General features: G+C 32.9%; 1 protein-coding gene across 1 annotated transcript; it reads left to right on the top strand.

Moving 5' to 3' along the window:
• The first annotated feature begins 766 nt into the window (after nt 1–766).
• On the top strand, nt 767–1959 carry LOC129293506 (uncharacterized). Its single transcript, XM_054931513.1, has one exon. The coding sequence runs from the start codon at nt 873–875 to the stop codon at nt 1878–1880; it is 1008 nt and encodes a 335-aa protein (XP_054787488.1). The 5' UTR covers nt 767–872; the 3' UTR covers nt 1881–1959.
• Nucleotides 1960–20201: the final 18242 nt, after the last annotated feature.

The following is a 20201-nucleotide window of genomic DNA, read 5'->3' as shown; positions in this document are numbered from 1 at the left end:
TTCACATATTTTTAAAAAATTATTTTTATATTATAATGTCCAACATTCAACAAACTTCGGTAGTAACATATATTATACTAATAATTTAAAAATCAATTAAATTAAAATTATATTAAATAAAAATGTGAAATGTAAATGAAGGAAATAATGCATTTAAACTATTTTAAATATATTAAAAATAATTAAAATTATATTAAAATATTCTATCCAATTCAAGAAATTAGTCTAATTTTTTTTAATTTTTTAGACCAATAGTTTTACTGGATTGAACATGATTGGATGTGTTTGAATTGGATTGAGTTAGATTGAACAAGTGAGCTCTAAATTATCATATTACTTCCTTCATTTTAAATTATATGATGAAAGAGTTTTTTTTATTTTAAAATATAAAAATTTTAAGTATATTAATATTTTATTAAATGTATAAATTTTAAATTTATTTTTTTTATAATTAATTTTTACTTTTTAATATATTAAATGATTAATATTGTTAAAAGTTTATATTTTTATTTTAAAAAAATAAAATTATTAAATATATTTAATAAAATTTATTAATATATAAAATTTTATTTAAAAATATTTTATAATTTGAGAGGGAAGGAAGGAGTACCATGTTATAACTATTATGGCATTTCCTTACTCTGTTAAACTCCGCCAATTACCTTTTGCCAAATGGTAAGTTTCTATGAAACATTCTCATGCCCTGCATAGTGGACCCCACCTCGTCACCTTCACTCTTAAAATCATCATCCATCTCATTTTCTTCTTTCGTGACTCCTCTTTCTTCTTCCATCTCAATCCAACTTCTGCAACATCCTCTTCTTCCTGTGCAACACATTCCCTAGCCTCCCCTCCGTTCCCCCCACCCCTTCATGGAGGCCGAAACCCTTTCCCCTCAACCGTATTCCCCAGCTACTTCTCCAAGAAGCCATAACACTTATTGCTGCAAGTCACCCGAATTCGAGTTCTGGATGGTCCGGAACCCCTGCTTCCCTCAACCCAACCTCCACTCCGCCGATCAACTAATCGCCGACGGCGTCCTCCTCCCTCTCCACCTGCTTCCTCTCCAACCCAAATCCCAAACGCCAGAACTAGATCCACCACTTCCAGAAGCAGATCCTCAACCTGACCCGGAAACTGGACCAGAGTCGTCTCCGGCGATAACAGGGTCAGCTATGACGACGGTGCTCTCGGCGTCCAAGCGGTGGAGGGACATGTTTAAGAAGAGTGAGAAGAAGAACACCGAAATGAACAGTCCAGAAGAGAAGGACAGAGGGAAAGGGAAGAAGAAAGAGAGGAAGAGTGGAGGTGGAGGTAGTTCCGCTGAGTTGAACATCAACATATGGCCGTTTTCCCGTAGCAGGTCCGCCGGGGCTCCACCGAGGTTGTTCCCCGGAGCTCCGGTGACTCGGAGGGTCAACAGCGCGCCGTGCTCGCGGAGTAATTCGGCCGGAGAGTCCAAGTCCAGGAAATGGCCCAGCAGTCCGGGTCGGGCCGGAGTCCATTTAGGACGGAGCAGCCCGGTTTGGCAGGTTCGTCGCTCGAAGATTCAAGACCCAAATACTGAAAAGGGATCAAAGAAAGAAACAACCACGACCCATCGGAGTAAAGTAGCCTCCACCACCTCCGCCGCCGGTGCCAAAACCAGGGTTTTGAGCTTGAATGTCCCCACTTGCATCGGTTATAAGCAACATTTGACTTGCAGAAACGACGAGAACAGCGACATTAGTGCGGCGGGCGGCTCCACCAGAAGTGCCACTCGTACCCGTGGCAGAAACGGCGGAGTTAGCGGCGGCGCTGGTAACGGAACCGGAAACAGTGGAAATTTTTTCAATTTTCGCAGCATTTTCAGCAAGAAAAGCGTATTAACGTCTCACTAAGGAGAAAATCTGTAACTACCCACATGATGATAAACTAAAAAAAAAAAAAATCTTTTTCAATTTCTTTTTCTTGTATTTACTCCCTCCGGTCCTATTTATAAGTCATTTTTATCAATCTCATCAATATCAATACAATAAAAGTATAAGGAATAAAAGTAAGTAAAATTTCAAACATACCCCTATATAATAAATCTAAAAAGTAATGTCCTGTTACTTTTTCTCTCTCATGAAGGATAATTTTGAAAATTCCTCTCAAATATTACTTTAAAAGACGCACCGTGATTTATAAATGAGATCAAATACACCTTTTAAAATTGGACTTATAAATGGGACTGTAGGTTTTTACTTTTTTCCATTAATCTTTTTTTTTTTTTGCATGTTTCTGATACTGACAACCGAATCGTTCATTTATCCTATAAAATTAACTAGACGGATTGACTGGATCTTATGCTATATTGTCTAGTGAGGGAAAAAAAACAAGGAGGAGATTTATCCTTTTGAAACTGTGAGTGTATGAGAAAGTTTCTGACTTTGTGGAGGATAGACTTAGAAAGAGACTGATTAACGTTATCTGGGTTGGAATATTTATGCTTTTGTGCTCAAGCTCGTATACTCTGAAGTGCTTTATAAAAGGGTACTTTTGCTCTTGATTTTTCAAGGAGCATCCATTGGTGGAAATAATTCTGTTCTCAAAATAATTAAATTAAAATATTTTTGCCGTTAATATTAAATTTCCTGATAGTAATTTCAATTAATATTTTTAATGATTAATGTAAGAATTTAAAGATAAAGATAAAGATATTTTATTTTAATTATTTTAAGAGTAAGATGTTAAGTGTTTTTCAAAAGTACTTTGAGAAAAAAATATATTTTTATCATTTATTTATTTCTTGTTATCCTGTATGTATCCTGACCTTCCCCACCTCATCTTTCTCTGCAAGTGGCGGGACAGTCACTCACAGTCCTCTGTTTTCGGTATTGACTTGTTCGTCCGAGGCTGCGATATTTTTGTTTTTGCTTTAAATAATTTGAATAGAAGGACGTGCAAATTTACTGTACATCTTCACTCGATCCATCAGTATCCTTCGTTATTTGGGTCATGTAACTTTTTTGTATACATTCTTAAAAGCATGTTTCAGTCCTGATAAACTCTCTGTGACTCTATCACCCAAACTTTTCATGTGATAAAGCGAACGAAGTTACTTAGAAATTATGTTATTCTTATTCTGGGATGTAATAAATATTTCTTAATACAATGATCTATTAATTATTATCGCATCATATTTGAGTCTTACCAATTTAATTAGGGGCACTTTTGTTAACATGGCAACGTGAATATAATATATACTGCATATATAATTTAGTATCGACTCATATTCTTGCTCATACATTCACACCAAATGAAGCCTACAAATCTCTTTTAAGGTTTTAGTTGTCTGGCTTGTATAAAATCCAGATGTATAATTTAATATACAATATAATATTGTAACTGTATTATTTATTTGGCTCCCATAATATATTATATACGATTTATATTCACTGTCTTCTTATAAATTAAAAGGCTAATTAAATTTACAAGGTAATGCTTTAGTGCCATGAGTTGGGGAGTAATGTAAACACTATCTTCTTGCTCATTAAAAGAAAAATGATTCTTTGATATCCAATGTTTTTGTTTTTCGCTCAATAGGAGGGAACTTTATCAATATCACTTTTTCATTCAAATTGGTTTAGACCATCAAATCTTATGTCATATTTAATAGCATTGAATTGGTAAGGTAAAAATGAAATCAGAAATGAAATTCTAATTTAAGTATGATTGGTATGCAAAAGTTACAATTCTTAAAAATTTTAATTTCATAAAAAATGTTAGAATTCAATTCCTTCATATTGGTCATAGAATTGCTTTAATTCCCTTGAATTCAATTTATGAACTCCACTATTCTTATCTTTTTTGTCCATTTATAACAAAGTAGGTCTTTTTAATTTTGAGAAAAAAGGACAATTTAGTCTTTTCTTATTTTAAGTACATATACAAATTACTATTATATTAGAATTTCATATTCATACCAAACACACTTTTAAAATTTAATTCTATTTCAATTTTGATTCCAATTCTGAATCCGAATTCATTAAAAACTCTTCTATCATACCAAACGAAGCCTTATTTATTAGTCATGGATGGAAAACTTTATTTATTCCTTGAACATCTTCAAATAATATAACTATATAAAAAATTAAAAAGTGTTAGTAAATCAAATGAATTTTTATTGTGTGTATTTAAAAAAAATTAAAGGGTGATTCAATTAATTGAACGTAACTCAGCTACTCTATATAACTTGTTATCTGTTAATATAAAAATTTAAAATAAAAAAAATGAATAGCTCAATAAATTTTATGAAATATAAGCGTTGATTCCAAAAATAGGAAAAAAAAAGTATGAATGATTTTAGTAAAACTAATGAAAGGGATATTCAAGCGATGATTTTGTGTTATTTTAGTATTTGATACTTAAGGGATGATCTGTCCTGAAAAGTGATGAAGTGCCGAAAGTAAGGATCTTAGGTGTTAACAAAAACTGATCCCATGTTCCAATGTTTGGCATTTCAATCACACAAACCAAATTTTTTGATCATTGCAAAACAACCTTGGCTGTGTTTGGATTTTAATTAGAGAAAATTGGTTGTGAAAAAAAATTAATTAACAAAACATGATGATGTTTGGATAATATTTTTTAAAATTTATTTTGCAAGGTCAACTTACTAAAAAAAAGAAAAAATAATTTAGAGTGTCAAAAACTAAATGAAATTTGAAAAAATTGGCAGTGTTTGGTTAGCTTATGCAAAACAAAGTTTCTAGAATCAAATGGGGTTTAGGAAAACTGAGAGCATTTAGAAGATCTTTTCCAAAACTATAATTTTGGATCTCATAATTAATTTTAAAGGAATATCCAAACAAGCCCCTTAAATTTAGATTCCTACATGTTTGACCAAACTGATTTCAACATCCAAAGATCTTCAAACATGTGCCCATATTCCACACACCCTAAAATCCCACTTCAATAACAATAACAAGCATTATTTTAAGTTAAAATATATATTTAATTTTTTAATTTTACATAATATTTTATTTTAATCTATTAACTTTAGAAAGTGTCTTTTTAGTTCTTTAAACTTGATACTATTAGTTTTATTTCAATAAATTTTTACATTAAACTTTTAAATATTAACAAAATATCTTCAAATATTGATATATTAAGTTTAATTTTTTTAAAAAAATAATAATGATTGAAACAAAAAATAATCATTTGATATTAACAATGATAGGATTAAAGGATTAAAAAGATATTTTATAAAATTAAAGGATCAAATTTAAACCTTATATAAAGTTATAGAACTAAATGTATACTTTAGTCATTATTTTATTATGTTGAGTTACTTACGCTTACACTATATCATTGTTATTTTATTAATAACCAATATTTTTAGGTATATTGATAACTAAAAAGTCTTGTATAACAATTTCAGTAAGATTACTTTTGGATGTATAAGGATTTGAATTTGAATTTTTATTTTTATTTTTATTTAAATTTCAACTATATCCCTAATTTATATATATAAAAATTTATGGATCTATGTTTTATTATAATTTTTTTATAATTTTAAATTTTCTATAAACCGTCGTTATTTAAAATTTAGCTAGTCCAACGCTCTCTCTCTCTCTCTCTCTCCATGTTTTCACTGTCATATTTTTTTTTTGGTAATAAAAGGGTCTAAATTTTGAGATTTAAGAATGGTACGCTGTGATTGAGATTGCATTATTCCATAACTGGGCTTAGGATCTCGCGTATTTTGTTCCTCCATGTGAATTGGGCCAATTAGAGACTTCATCAAGAAATTGGGTCTCCAGTTTTATAATTGTCCGAATACTGCACATGCATTGTTCTTGTTTCTATTCTCTATTTTTGGGAGAAATGCATGTGGATGATTAAAAATAGGGAAAATCGCAAACACGGAGGACAAAACCACAAAATTACGAAATGGAATTTTAGGGCCATGGTCCTTTTTTGTAGTTTCAAAAATAATAATTTGACTAAAATGTTCCAGAATGATGACTAAGCTTGTAAGTCTTGGAGGAGAAAATTTTCCAACTCAAATAAAATGATTTCATAATGCTCTTCAAATAAATTTCCAACTCAATTAAAATGATTTCAGAAGTATTTGTAAATTTTAAGTTTGTCAACTACAAATTTGAGAGTAAAAATATTTACAACTCAATTAAAGTAATTTTTATAGCGGAATCAACTATTTAAAGCTATTAAAATGATGGGAAAATGACAATTACAAGCCTTGGAAAGGCCATGACAATTTCAAATCTTGAAAAAGTGAAATCTCTTTAAAAGATCATAGTCTTTATTCAGAATTAAAACTTTAATGAGTTTATGAAATTACCCTTATGAACAAATGTAGCAAATTACTTATCCAAGTCTCATTTATTTAGCATGAAATCCTTATTGTCTCGTCAAAGTTGCTCAGTTTGTCTTTAATATTGGTTTTTGGATGAAGTGGAGCATCTTGTAACCCATCTCTTGGTTTTCGATAGAGTGGGTCATCTTGAAATCCATACATGTGCATTCCTCTATTTTTCTAGTTTAAATATGTGAACCTGTGGTTGGTTTGAAAGTGTTATAACTATTGAAATCACTAACATATGATGAGAGTATTTTTAAACATAGTTGCAAAAACTAGGAATCATATTTGAATAGACTGTTTCCAAGTTTGATTATTAGTTTTCCCAATTACATCGAAAATGTTCTCAACTCATGTTAGCTAGTTCCAATAGTTAACACTTGTCCAACAAATTACATGGGCATATATTTAAACGAAAAATAAAGATATGTCAGCATTATACTAGCGTTATATCTCATGAATGTTAGCTAATTTCATAATTATATCCAACCAATTTTATTCAGAATGTTAGCTAATTTCAATAGTTAATCCTTCTAGATGCCAATTACATCATGAATCTTTTTCATTGATAATTACCAGAACAGAGGACCTTCCCTACCAACATTATTATATATCTTAGCCTTTCACCTGCACACAGTAAGAGCATGGGGAAAAAAATAAAGAACTACTGAATTATTTTACTAAACCACTGAATATATCTAACACTGCTGTTTAATATACATGACATAATTGTTAAATTTACCTTACATCAATATTGAAAATGCCTTAAGTCACAATTGAAATTACATGACCATACTGCTAAATCTTCTAAATGTTATTGCTACAACTTTCTCAAGGTTAATAATTTAAAACTTGGCTCCTCTTGTGCGTCAATTCCATAAAGTGGTCTCAAACTACTGAATATGTGCACATGTAATTTGTTGGATAAATGCTAACTACTAAGAGTAGCCAATATGAGTTGGGAATATTGTTAATGTAATTGGGAAAACCAGGAAACAAACTTAAAAAGGAATTGTTTTCCAATGTGTAATTCATGAACAACTTCATGTTCTTTCAATCTCAACTTTAGACGACTTAATTTGAATAGCATTAGTTGTGAACACATGAATGCATGACTAGTCCCTTATAAATTTTAGGATAGTTAAAATGCTAACTACTGAAATCAGTTAACATTTTGGATGAAATTGTTTGGCTATAACTTTGAAATTTGCTAACATTGGTGATATATAATTCTAATATAAAGCTGAGATTGTAATTTGTTGGCTAAAACATTAACAGCTAAAATTAGCTAATATGCATTGGGAATATTATTAACGTCACTTAGGAAAACTATAAACTAAAATTAGATATGAGTTGTTTTCCAATGTGTAAATCATGGATAGACTTGTCTTCTTTCAATCCCAACTTTGAACAATTTAATTTGAATAGCATTAGTTGTAAAAATTTTAATTTTTGTGGTTTTATGTTAGAAAATAATATATTTCCAAGCATGGTTCCTATTTTTCGCAGCTAAGGTTAAAAATACTCTCATATCATATTGGTGATTTCAATAGTTATAATATTATCAAACCAGTTATAGTCCACATATTTAGACTAGAAAAATTGAAGAATACACATGCACAGATTACAAGATGACCCACTTCATTGGAGACCAAGATATAGGTTACAAGATGCCCAACTTTGCATGAAGACTAAGATTGAAGGCAAACCAAGCAACTTTAAAGCGATGAGAAGGTTTCTACACTAAAAAAGGGGACTTCGATAAGCTATTTGTTGCATTTGCTTTCAAGGTAATTTCGTAAACTCATTGAATTTTTAATTGTAAATAAGGACCATGGTCTTTTAAAATGATTTCACTTTTTTATTTAATGCCTTTATGAGATTTGTAATTGTCATTTTCCCTAAAATGATTTCAACTCTAGCAAATTTTAAATTGGCCAATTAAAAGTCTGAGGGTAAAAAAAAATGAACTAGATTCACTCCCATGTTGTTTTGCCTAATATATCAATCTATTCATTCTCAAGGAGCTTAACTTGAACAGCAACTTAAGAACCATGTTACACCTCCAGGCTCCATCAATTACTAGTTCAGTTCATCTAGTAGAAAATAACACTAACAATACTACACTCAACAAGAATGAGTTAATAGAAGTAGTGAAAATTGTGTTATCGCAAAAAAGCACAAAAAAACTTCATCAGTATGGAATGAATTTGAAGAAATTCAATTTCTTGATGTTGTCACGAAAGCCATGTGTTTGTATTGTAAGGAAAACCTATCTGCTAGTGGAAGGGGTGCTAGCACTAGCTATCTCAAAAGGCGTTTAGAGGTTTTCTTGTATAGAAAGTTTGCTATTTCTCGCCAAAATAAGCAAACCCATTTACAATTCTACCTATCTAATGAATCAAGAAGTAATCCTTTTATTGTTCCTAGGTCTAAATACTCTAATGAAAAGATGAAAGAAATCATTACTAGTATTATTATGGTGCATAAGCATCCTTTTTAGCATTGTGGAAGATGAAATTTAGGTATGGGCTTTTGAATATACAAATATAGATTTTAGAACAGTCACTCATAAGACAATAAGAAATGATTATTTGCAATTGTATAAGGCTGAGAAGGGCACCATAAAAAATATTTTGAATAATGTGAGTAAGGTTAACATTACAATAGATATGTGGAAGTCAAGTCACCAAGTATCTGAATACATGGTTGTTCTAGGTCATTTTGTTGATGCAAGCTGGAATATTCAAAAGATAGTTTTGAGTTTTTATAAATATGTAACATCTTCAATTTTAAACCAGATTAATTAAGCCTAATTAGATTAATTAAGTGTATTAGTGAGATATGTGCTAGAGAAGCCTAACGGGTATATTTGGTTTCAATTTCAGCCTTAAACATGAGTCTGAAAGAGAATTGGGTTACTCGAGAATGAAAGAGGAAGAAATTTTGAGAGGGAAGATTCTGTGCCACACGCCGCGGCTTGTGGATAAGCCGCCGCGACACATGTGTAGCAATACGTCTGGGAGATGCTCTCTATGCCATACGCCATGGCGTATGGTCACATTTCTGCTGTCATAAGTTTGTGAAATAAACCAAAAAATAGAGGAAGAATAAAGGAATACTGGATATCAATGGGAGAGTAGTGCTAAGACTTGAAGAATCTAAATATTGGGAGTATTTTAGAGTTCCTAAACATTAAAGATAAGCTTTCTTACTTAAATCCTTCTCTCTTCCATTTTCCTAGTGGGGGAAGTTAGGGTTTAGTTAATAATAGTAATTTTTGATCCATAAAGACTATGGGTTCGAACCCATTGACTTAAATAGAGTTAATGGAAGTTGAATTAAGAAAACTTGGTATTTATGATTAATGTAGATATTGATAAACTATATTGTAATTGCTTGTAGAGCAACCTTATTGGTACCATTTTAGCTTCTTGGAACCTGTGAAGAGTGAGTATTTAAGGGATAAAAACTTTAACCTTTTAAAGGTTTGAGATAATTAGGGAATTTTATCTTGTGCCTTTGTATGTTACTCAGTTTATTAATTGATAAGTGATGATTGAATTATGAATTATGTGAAATTGATTGAAATGTAAATGTGGCATAAATTATTTGAAAATCCACGATGATGATTTTTTGCAAAAAAATGCAATCTATAGAGAATGTTATTAGTATATTTTTGTATCAAAATTTGTTGGGAGTTCAATGATTGCTTTTTATGGGAGTGCAACGATGTGATTTCCTTGGAGTTCAATGATTTGAGTTGATAAGAGTTCAATGATTTTAAAATTTAATGAGTTCAATGATTGTGAATGTGTGAAATACAATGATTGTGATAAATATGAAATTTGATAACTTGTTTGATTTTGAGTTCAATGAAAATACATTTAGAGAGTACAATGATTCCTTGTCAATGAAGTTTTATGAGTATATATATATTGTAAGGAGTTTAATAATAAATGGTTAAGTTCAACAAAATGGGTTATGTAGGGTTCTATGAATTATGTTAAACGTGAATTATTGCATGAATATGCATTGCATTATCTTAAGAGGTGGGAGTTCACCTAGAAAGAGGAGTATAAAATTAAATTCATGTGGTATGTCTCCTATTTAAGTTGATGGCTTGCCCGAATTGATTATATTCATATTGTCCCACTTATTTAAGGACGGACTATCCTAGTGGTTTAATGAGGGACTCAAACCTAGCTAGCTATCTACTGGTTCAATGAGGAAGCTAGTTTAGGGAGTATGACACTTTATAGTGTGAGAAAATGGAAGAAACCATGTTTCACAAGTGATTTGGGTGAGCCTTGACGGGGTAATCCCTTCATAAGTGTTTAGGCTATAGAAGTCACAAATTATAGACTATCACATTGTGTTATAGCCCATGATTTCATATCAGAGAAATAATGAGGATATAAGGGAGGTGTGATCGTGCATGTAGTGAGATAGGGCACATGGTTGTCTGTATTGTGACTCTAATGATGAATATTATAAATTGAGTCTTAATCCCTTTCGAGTATATGTCATTTGATTGTGTGACAAACTCTTTTTAATATGAAAGTTGTTAAAAAGCATTATTTTATAAGTATGTGTTATTACGCCTGAAATCGTGAATTTATGCTTTTGAACATTTTACACAGTTTGGAGAATTTATTGCATTAGCCATTTGTATTTAAATTAATTGACATGCATTAATATGAGTTAGTTGGACCTTGATTACTGAGTAGTTGTACTTACCCTACTATCTTCTACTTACCCTACTATCTTCCATATTACAGAGAATAGCTCAAGAGGATTGGATAGAGAAAAGCAACTAGAGGCTTAAGACTGCGATCCTATTTAGAAGGCCTCTTTATTTTTGAGCATTTATGTGTATATGACATTTGAAATTGCCAATTAGGAATAGTCCATTTTGATCCTTACTTACATTATGTGTTTTGTAAATTGTAAGTATATTTTAGGCCTTAGAGAGTGAGATTATGAAATGTGATATCTGTGATAAGGCTAAAATACTAATGTAAGTAAGAGTTAAGCATATTATGTGTTGAATGTGGAGTGCTTGATGAAAATGTGCTTAAACTCCCTTTTATTATGTTTTTGAATGAATGGGATTGAGTATTAAAATTGTTGATTGTAAGTATTTTATAACAACCCTCTGGGTCACCACTGCCTCTCCAGGGTCTTTTCCCAGCGTTGGACAACACACATGTCACCACATGATTGCCGGCTTTCTCACTGGTGGTACAGTAGTTATTCCTCACCCCACCCTCACGGGGGTCTTTTGGAACCTCCCCAGACTCGAACCTCCAACCTCTACCACCTTAACGAAGTTGAGGCGAAGTCTGGTACCATTGAGTCAAGTGGTTCAATGGTACCAGGTTTAGCCTCAACTTTGTTATGTAGGAGAGGTTGGAGGATCGAACCTGGGGAGGCTCTCCGCAAGGGGAATAATCCGTACACTACTGCGGGGAAGCCTTTGTCTCCTGATGCTCATCGTAAGGGGTGGGGTCGCCCTGTTGTGGGGCCTGGGGGGAGAGTGTCCATCGCAGCAAAAGACCTCGGGGAGGCGGGGTGAGCGGAGGGCTGTTACATTATTAATAGCACTCTGGGTCACCACTGCCTCTCTAGGGTCTTTTCCCAGCGCTGGACAACACACATGTCACCACATGATTGTCGGCTTTCTCACTGGTGGTACAGTGGTTATTCCTCACCCCACCCTCACGGGGGTCTTTTGGAACCTCTCCAGACTCGAACCTCCAACCTCTACCATCTTAACGAAGTTGAGGCGAAGTCTGGTACCATTGAGTCAGCGCCTTTTAATGTAACAGCCCTCCGCTCACCCCGCCTCCCCGAGGTCTTTTGCGGCGCTGGACACTCTCCCCCCAGGCCCCACAACAGGGCGACCCCACCCCTTACGGTGAACATCGGGAGACAAAGGCTTCCCCGCAGTAGTGTGCGGATTATTCCCCTTGCGGAGAGCCTCCCCAGACTCAAACCCACAACCTCTCCTACATAGCGAATGTTGAGGCAGAGTCTGGTACCATTGAACCACCAGAATTGTAACACACCAAAATTTTTTTTTTAAAATAATTTAACTCAACCATAGTTGGGTTACAGCCACCCAACACATTTTTATATCAATAATTTCAATATAAAATATTTTATAATTGGCTTCAACTCACACACTATAACATTTCAGATAAATTTTTACCTCCCACATGCCATTAGGCTAAATCACATTTGTCCATCCTTATACTCCCAACAAGTAAACTAAATCACATTTGTCCATCCTTATACTCCCAACAAGTAAAATAAGCAATTTAGTCAATTTTCAACACAAGCCAGTTATTTGACCTTATAATCATGCCATTTTAATCAATCCAAAGTAAACCTAATATTAAAATTACAGTCATCCAAATTGTACCAAAAATAGAAATAGTTTGAAAGGCATGATTACATTTATATATTCATATAATTGACAATAAACAAAAAGCCCTAATATTGACAATATAACACATTATAAATCATAAATTAAATATCCAAAAGAGACAGTGGATCTATACCACTAAGCCTCTGGGACTCCTCCATGTGTCACTCGTGGCTCTTCTCCTGAAAATTGTTAACCACATAATGAGACTCAAAAGTCCCAGTAACCAAAGCCAACTTATGATAGTGTATACAAACAGTTAAGTGTGTGCTTACTAAGTGAGAATTAAAAATAATATAATTCCAACAAATATAAGAAATATTACAATAAACACAAACAACCATCCTTATATCCCTCCATTAACCTCGAGCCGTAGCCCTCACTCGGTGCTAAATTACCCGGCCAAAGGTAGATTAGCCCTAGCCCTTACAAGCCACCTATTGAGCTCCAATAGGGGCGTACCACGTGGCACATAAATACATCAATAATAGCAAGTCTCCCAACACCTCCCACAATAATCAAACAAATTCATAATAATATTGCACAATTATACAATATTACAAAATTCATAATTTTCTCGATAATCACGCAATTAACATGAAGTAACACTAATCACAAATTAAAAGCATGGTTACCTTGTGGCTTTTTCAATAAATTATTCCTTAAAATTTCTCTCTCACCACAATCTTCACCAGTAATACAATCTACAAATAACATATTATTTATAAATATTAGTTTCAATTTTTGAAACTAATAAAATAATTCTAATAATAGAATTAAAAATATAACATAATTCCTAATCTCAATCTTAATACAAATCTATAGTTAATACTATTAAGTAAAATTTTTAACTCCTCTTTTAATTATCAATAAACATTAATAATCTAAAAATCAACTTCTAAACTAATTTCTATTATCAAAATTTTCTTTTTATTTCATAAATTCGTACCTAAAATACCCAAAAATTAAAAATTGATTCTCTAGCTTAGAATCATAATCCTATAACCATAATAATTCATTTCTCATCCCAAATAATCATCTAAACCTCAATAAATCAATATATATTTTCAGATCTAGTTTAGAATTTGATCCATAAGCCACAGATTCAAAGATCATCAATAAATTTATACTCTAGAACATTTATTATATTACTGACAACCTCAAAAATCATATTTATTCAACATAAATTCATCCCTCTTCCAGATCTTAAATTTTCTACCACTACAAACTCAGAAACCAAAGAAGAAGGATGATTAAGAAAAAATTTTAGAACACTTACTTAGTCTTGAAAAGCTTAAAATCACACCCTAAATATCCTATTAAAAACTCTTACCTTAAAACCCAGCACTGGTGAAATTGGCTCACAGATGCTCTCTCTGCCTCAGCTCACGCACGAAAGAAGGAATGAAGAAATGAAGGAACAGGTGAGTTTGTATAAAAATTCAGTGGGTCCCACACATTTTTTTTATTATTTCTTCTTTTCTCTCTCTCCCCTTTTTTTATATTATTATTATATACAATGATTGTTGTGGGCGGCCGAAAGCAATTTTGTTCTTCTTCTTCTCTTCTTTTTTTTTTGTATACCTTTTCCCTTTTTTTTATTATAATAATAATTTAATAATATTTTTATTTATTTATTTTTTTAATTATTATTTTTTTAATTTTTTTTAGAATTATATCCTAAGTTAGATTTAATAATCATCTCTTACTAATTTTCTTACCTTTAAATATTATTTTTTTTAAATTTCTATTAACCCAAATTAACTATTAAAATTTAAATTGGGATGTTACAATTCTCCCCTCCTTTTAAAAATTTTGTCCTCAAAATTTGAAGTTAGTAACTATTAACTACTTACTTAATCAAAAAGACGAGGATAATCACGTCGCATACTGTCCTCGGTCTCCCACGTAGCATCACCTGGAGTTGTGCCCTTCCAGATTACTTTAACCAATCTAATGGTCTTGTTTCTTAATTGCTTGTCCTTATAATCCACAATCTCCTTCGGTTCAGCTTTGAATATTAAATTCTCCCTGAGTTCAATTTCCTCGGGTTCAATTATATGGGAAGGATCTAGTTGATACTTCTTTAATTGTGATACATGGAATACATTGTGTATACCAGTAATTTGGGTGGTAATGCTACTTGGTACGCTACTGGTCTAACTCGTTTTAAGATCTTAAAAGGCCCCATAAATCTTGGTGTTAACTTCTTAGCCTTAATAGCTCTTCCAACACCAGTTACCGGAGAGATTTTCAAAAATACATGGTCACCTACTTCAAACTCAAGCGGTCTTCTCCTCTTATCCGCATAACTCTTTTGTCTACTTTGAGCTGTGAGTAATTTTTGCTTGATTAAAGCAATCTTTTGGGTAGTCTCATCAACAATGTCTGGCCCCAAAACAGTTCTCTCACTTAATTCTGTCCAACACAGTGGCGATCTACATTTTCTTCCATACAATACCTCATAAGGTGCCATTTGAATGCTAGAATGAAAACTATTATTGTAGGCAAATTCAGCTAATGGCAAATGACTATCCCAATTACCTCTAAGCTCAATGGCACAAGCCCTCAACATAACTTCAAGAGTCTGTATGGTTCGTTCTGTCTACCCATCGGTCTGGGGGTGGTAAGCGGTGCTAAAACTCAGACGAGTACCCATGGCTTCCTGTAATGACTTCCAAAAGTTTGATGTGAACCTTGGATCACGATCAGATACGATATTTATCTGCACTTCATGCAATCTCACCACTTCTCTTATGTAGATTTCAGTTAATTTTTCAAGAGAATACGTGATATTGGTAGCAAGAAAATGAGCTGATTTGGTGAGTCGATCTACGATTACCCATATAGTGTCATGACCAGAAGATGTTCTAGGCAATCCTATAATAAAGTCCATAGAAATGCTGTCCCATTTCTACTCTGGAATATCAAGAGACTGTAGCATTCCGGCTGGTTTCTGATGCTCAATTTTTACTTTCTGGCAAGTCAAACAATGAGTTACATGTTCAGTTACATCTCTCTTCATCCTTGGCCACCACCAACCACGTCTTAAGTCATGATACATCTTAGTTGCTCCTGGGTGAATGGTATATTTACTCTGATGAGCCTCCTCAAGTAAGATATTTTTCAATCGAGCATCATTAGGCACACACACTCTACCTTTATATCTTACGACATCATCATCGGTCACATCAAAATGTTCAGCCTTTCCAGCTCCAATCTCTACCCTAATCTTATTCAAATAATCATCCTTCTGTTGCGCAATTCTAATTTCTTCCCAAAAATTATTCTCAAATTCAGTAATGTGTAGAGCAGCCAAACGATTCTCGACTACTTCTACATTTACTGCATGGAAACTACTCCATAATTCATGTTCTTTGACCATCATGTGAGCAATATGTACAAGCTTCCTGCTCAGAGCGTCGGCGACTACGTTAGCTTTCCCTGGATGATACTTTAACTCAAGGATGAAGAGAGATGTAACTGAACATATAACTCGTTGTTTGACTTGCCAGAAAGTAAAAATTGAGCATCAGAAACCAGCCGGAATGCTACAGTCTCTTGATATTCCAGAGTGGAAATGGGACAGCATTTCTATGGACTTTATTATAGGATTGCCTAGAACATCTTCTGGTCATGACACTATACGGGTAATCGTAGATCGACTCACCAAATCAGCTCATTTTCTTGCTACCAATATCACGTATTCTCTTGAAAAATTAACTGAAATCTACATAAGAGAAGTGGTGAGATTGCATGGAGTGCCGATAAATATCGTATCTGATCGTGATCCAAGGTTCACATCAAACTTTTGGAAGTCATTACAGGAAGCCATGGGTACTCGTCTGAGTTTTAACACCGCTTACCACCCCCAGACCGATGGGCAGACAGAACGAACCATACAGACTCTTGAAGATATGTTGAGGGCTTGTGCCATTGAGCTTAGAGGTAATTGGGATAGTCATTTGCCATTAGCTGAATTTGCCTACAATAATAGTTTTCATTCTAGCATTCAGATGGCACCTTATGAGGCATTGTATGGAAGAAAATGTAGATCGCCACTGTGTTGGACAGAATTAAGTGAGAGAACTGTTTTGGGGCCAAACATTGTTGATGAGACTACCCAAAAGATTGCTTTAATCAAGCAAAAATTACTCACAGCTCAAAGTAGACAAAAGAGTTATGCGGATAAGAGGAGAAGACCGCTTGAGTTTGAAGTAGGTGACCATGTATTTTTGAAAATCTCTCCGGTAACTGGTGTTGGAAGAGCTATTAAGGCTAAGAAGTTGACACCAAGATTTATGGGGCCTTTTGAGATCTTAAAACGAGTTGGACCAGTAGCGTACCAAGTAGCATTACCACCCAAATTGCTGGTATACACAATGTATTCCATGTATCACAATTAAAGAAGTATCAACTAGATCCTTCCCATATAATTGAACCCGAGGAGATTGAACTCAGGGAGAATTTAACATTCAAAGCTGAACCGAAAGAGATTGTGGATTATAAGGACAAGCAATTAAGAAACAAGACCATTAGATTGGTTAAAGTAATCTGAAAGGGCACAACTCCAGGTGATGCTACGTGGGAGACCGAGGACAGTATGCGACGTGATTATCCTCGTCTTTTTGATTAAGTAAGTAGTTAATAGTTACTAACTTCAAATTTTGAACAAAATTTTTAAAAGGAGGGGAGAATTGTAACATCCCAATTTAAATTTTAATAGTTAATTTGGGTTAATAGAAATTTAAAAAAAATAATATTTAGAGGTAAGAAAATTAGTAAGAGATGATTATTAAATCTAACTTAGGATATAATTCTAAAAAAATTAAAAAAAATAATAATTAAAAAAATAAATAAATAAAAATATTATTAAATTATTATTATAATAAAAAAAAGGGAAAAGGTATGCAAAAAAAAAGAGAAGAGAAGAAGAAGAACAAAATTGCTTTCGGCCGCCCACAACAATCATTGTATATAATAATAATATAAAAAAAAGGGGAGAGAGAGAAAAGAAGAAATAATAAAAAAATGTGTGGGACCCACTGAATTTTTATACAAACTCACCTGTTCCTTCATTTCTTCATTCCTTCTTTCGTGCGTGAGCTGAGGCAGAGAGAGCATCTGTGAGCCAATTTCACCGGTGCTGGGTTTTAAGGTAAGAGTTTTTAATAGGATATTTAGGGTGTGATTTTAAGCTTTTCAAGACTAAGTAAGTGTTCTAAAATTTTTTCTTAATCATCCTTCTTCTTTGGTTTCTGAGTTTGTAGTGGTAGAAAATTTAAGATCTGGAAGAGGGATGAATTTATGTTGAATAAATATGATTTTTGAGGTTGTCAGTAATATAATAAATGTTCTAGAGTATAAATTTATTGATGATCTTTGAATCTGTGGCTTATGGATCAAATTCTAAACTAGATCTGAAAATATATATTGATTTATTGAGGTTTAGATGATTATTTGGGATGAGAAATGAATTATTATGGTTATAGGATTATGATTCTAAGCTAGAGAATCAATTTTTAATTTTTGGGTATTTTAGATACGAATTTATGAAATAAAAAGAAAATTTTGATAATAGAAATTAGTTTAGAAATTGATTTTTAGATTATTAATGTTTATTGATAATTAAAAGAGGAGTTAAAAATTTTACTTAATAGTATTAACTATAGATTTGTATTAAATTGAGATTAGGAATTATGTTATATTTTTAATTCTATTATTAGAATTATTTTATTAGTTTCAAAAATTGAAACTAATATTTATAAATAATATGTTATTTGTAGATTGTATTACTGGTGAAGATTGTGGTGAGAGAGAAATTTTAAGGAATAATTTATTGAAAAAGCCACAAGGTAACCATGCTTTTAATTTGTGATTAGTGTTACTTCATGTTAATTGCGTGATTATCGAGAAAATTATGAATTTTGTAATATTGTATAATTGTGCAATATTATTATGAATTTGTTTGATTATTGTGGGAGGTGTTGGGAGACTTGCTATTATTGATGTATTTATGTGCCACGTGGTACGCCCCTATTGGAGCTCAATAGGTGGCTTGTAAGGGCTAGGGCTAATCTACCTTTGGCCGGGTAATTTAGCACCGAGTGAGGGCTACGGCTCGAGGTTAATGGAGGGATATAAGGATGGTTGTTTGTGTTTATTGTAATATTTCTTATATTTGTTGGAATTATATTATTTTTAATTCTCACTTAGTAAGCACACACTTAACTGTTTGTATACACTATCATAAGTTGGCTTTGGTTACTGGGACTTTTGAGTCTCATTATGTGGTTAACAATTTTCAAGAGAAGAGCCACGAGTGACACATGGAGGAGTCCCAGAGGCTTAGTGGTATAGATCCACTGTCTCTTTTGGATATTTAATTTATGATTTATAATGTGTTATATTGTCAATATTAGGGCTTTTTGTTTATTGTCAATTATATGAATATATAAATGTAATCATGCCTTTCAAACTATTTCTATTTTTGGTACAATTTGGATGACTGTAATTTTAATATTAGGTTTACTTTGGATTGATTAAAATGGCATGATTATAAGGTCAAATAACTGGCTTGTGTTGAAAATTGACTAAATTGCTTATTTTACTTGTTGGGAGTATAAGGATGGACAAATGTGATTTAGTTTACTTGTTGGGAGTATAAGGATGGACAAATGTGATTTAGCCTAATGGCATGTGGGAGGTAAAAATTTATCTGAAATGTTATAGTGTGTGAGTTGAAGCCAATTATAAAATATTTTATATTGAAATTATTGATATAAAAATGTGTTGGGTGGCTGTAACCCAACTATGGTTGAGTTAAATTATTTAAAAAAAAATTTGTTTCAATGGTACCAGGTTCAGCCTCAACTTTGTTATGTAGGAGAGGTTGGAGGATCGAACCTGGGGAGGCTCTCCGCAAGGGGAATAATCCGCACACTACTGCGAAGAAGCCTTTGTCTCCTGATGCTCACCGTAAGGGGTGGGGTCGCCCTGTTGTGGGGCCTAGGGGGAGAGTGTCCAGCGCCGCAAAAGACCTCGGGGAGGCGGGGTGAGCGGAGGGCTGTTACATATTTGATATGACATAGTGCATTACACAAGTGAGTTTTAGTGTATTGCATGTGTTTTAAGTGGTGTCAATGGCTATTAGCTTTTGGTGAATAAGTTGAACACCTAGTTTTGTGAAAAAGATTGAAAAAGCATAAATTTTGGAAAGAGTGTCTAAATTCTAATTGTATAATAATTTGATTATAAAACTAAAGCCATTAATTGGTGCTTGGAAAGAGTTTTTCGTAGACACTTAATTCGCATTAAATGGATGTCAGACGGAGGAATAGAGCACTACGAAAGTTGACCCAAAAGCTGTCAAATTGATAGCAGAATTTGTTGTCACAGATTATACAATACGCCACGGCACATGGT

This window comes from Prosopis cineraria, unplaced genomic scaffold (genome assembly GCF_029017545.1).
Source record: "Prosopis cineraria cultivar Desert tree isolate PC_DT_omini unplaced genomic scaffold, ASM2901754v1 PC14, whole genome shotgun sequence".
NCBI lineage: Eukaryota > Viridiplantae > Streptophyta > Magnoliopsida > Fabales > Fabaceae > Prosopis > Prosopis cineraria.
This window is presented reverse-complemented; position numbering and strand designations above follow the sequence as displayed.

Excerpts from the sequence above, each read along its gene's own strand:
- LOC129293506 (XM_054931513.1), top strand. The coding sequence starts at position 873 with ATGGAGGCCGAAACCCTTTCCCCTCAACCGTATTCCCCAGCTACTTCT.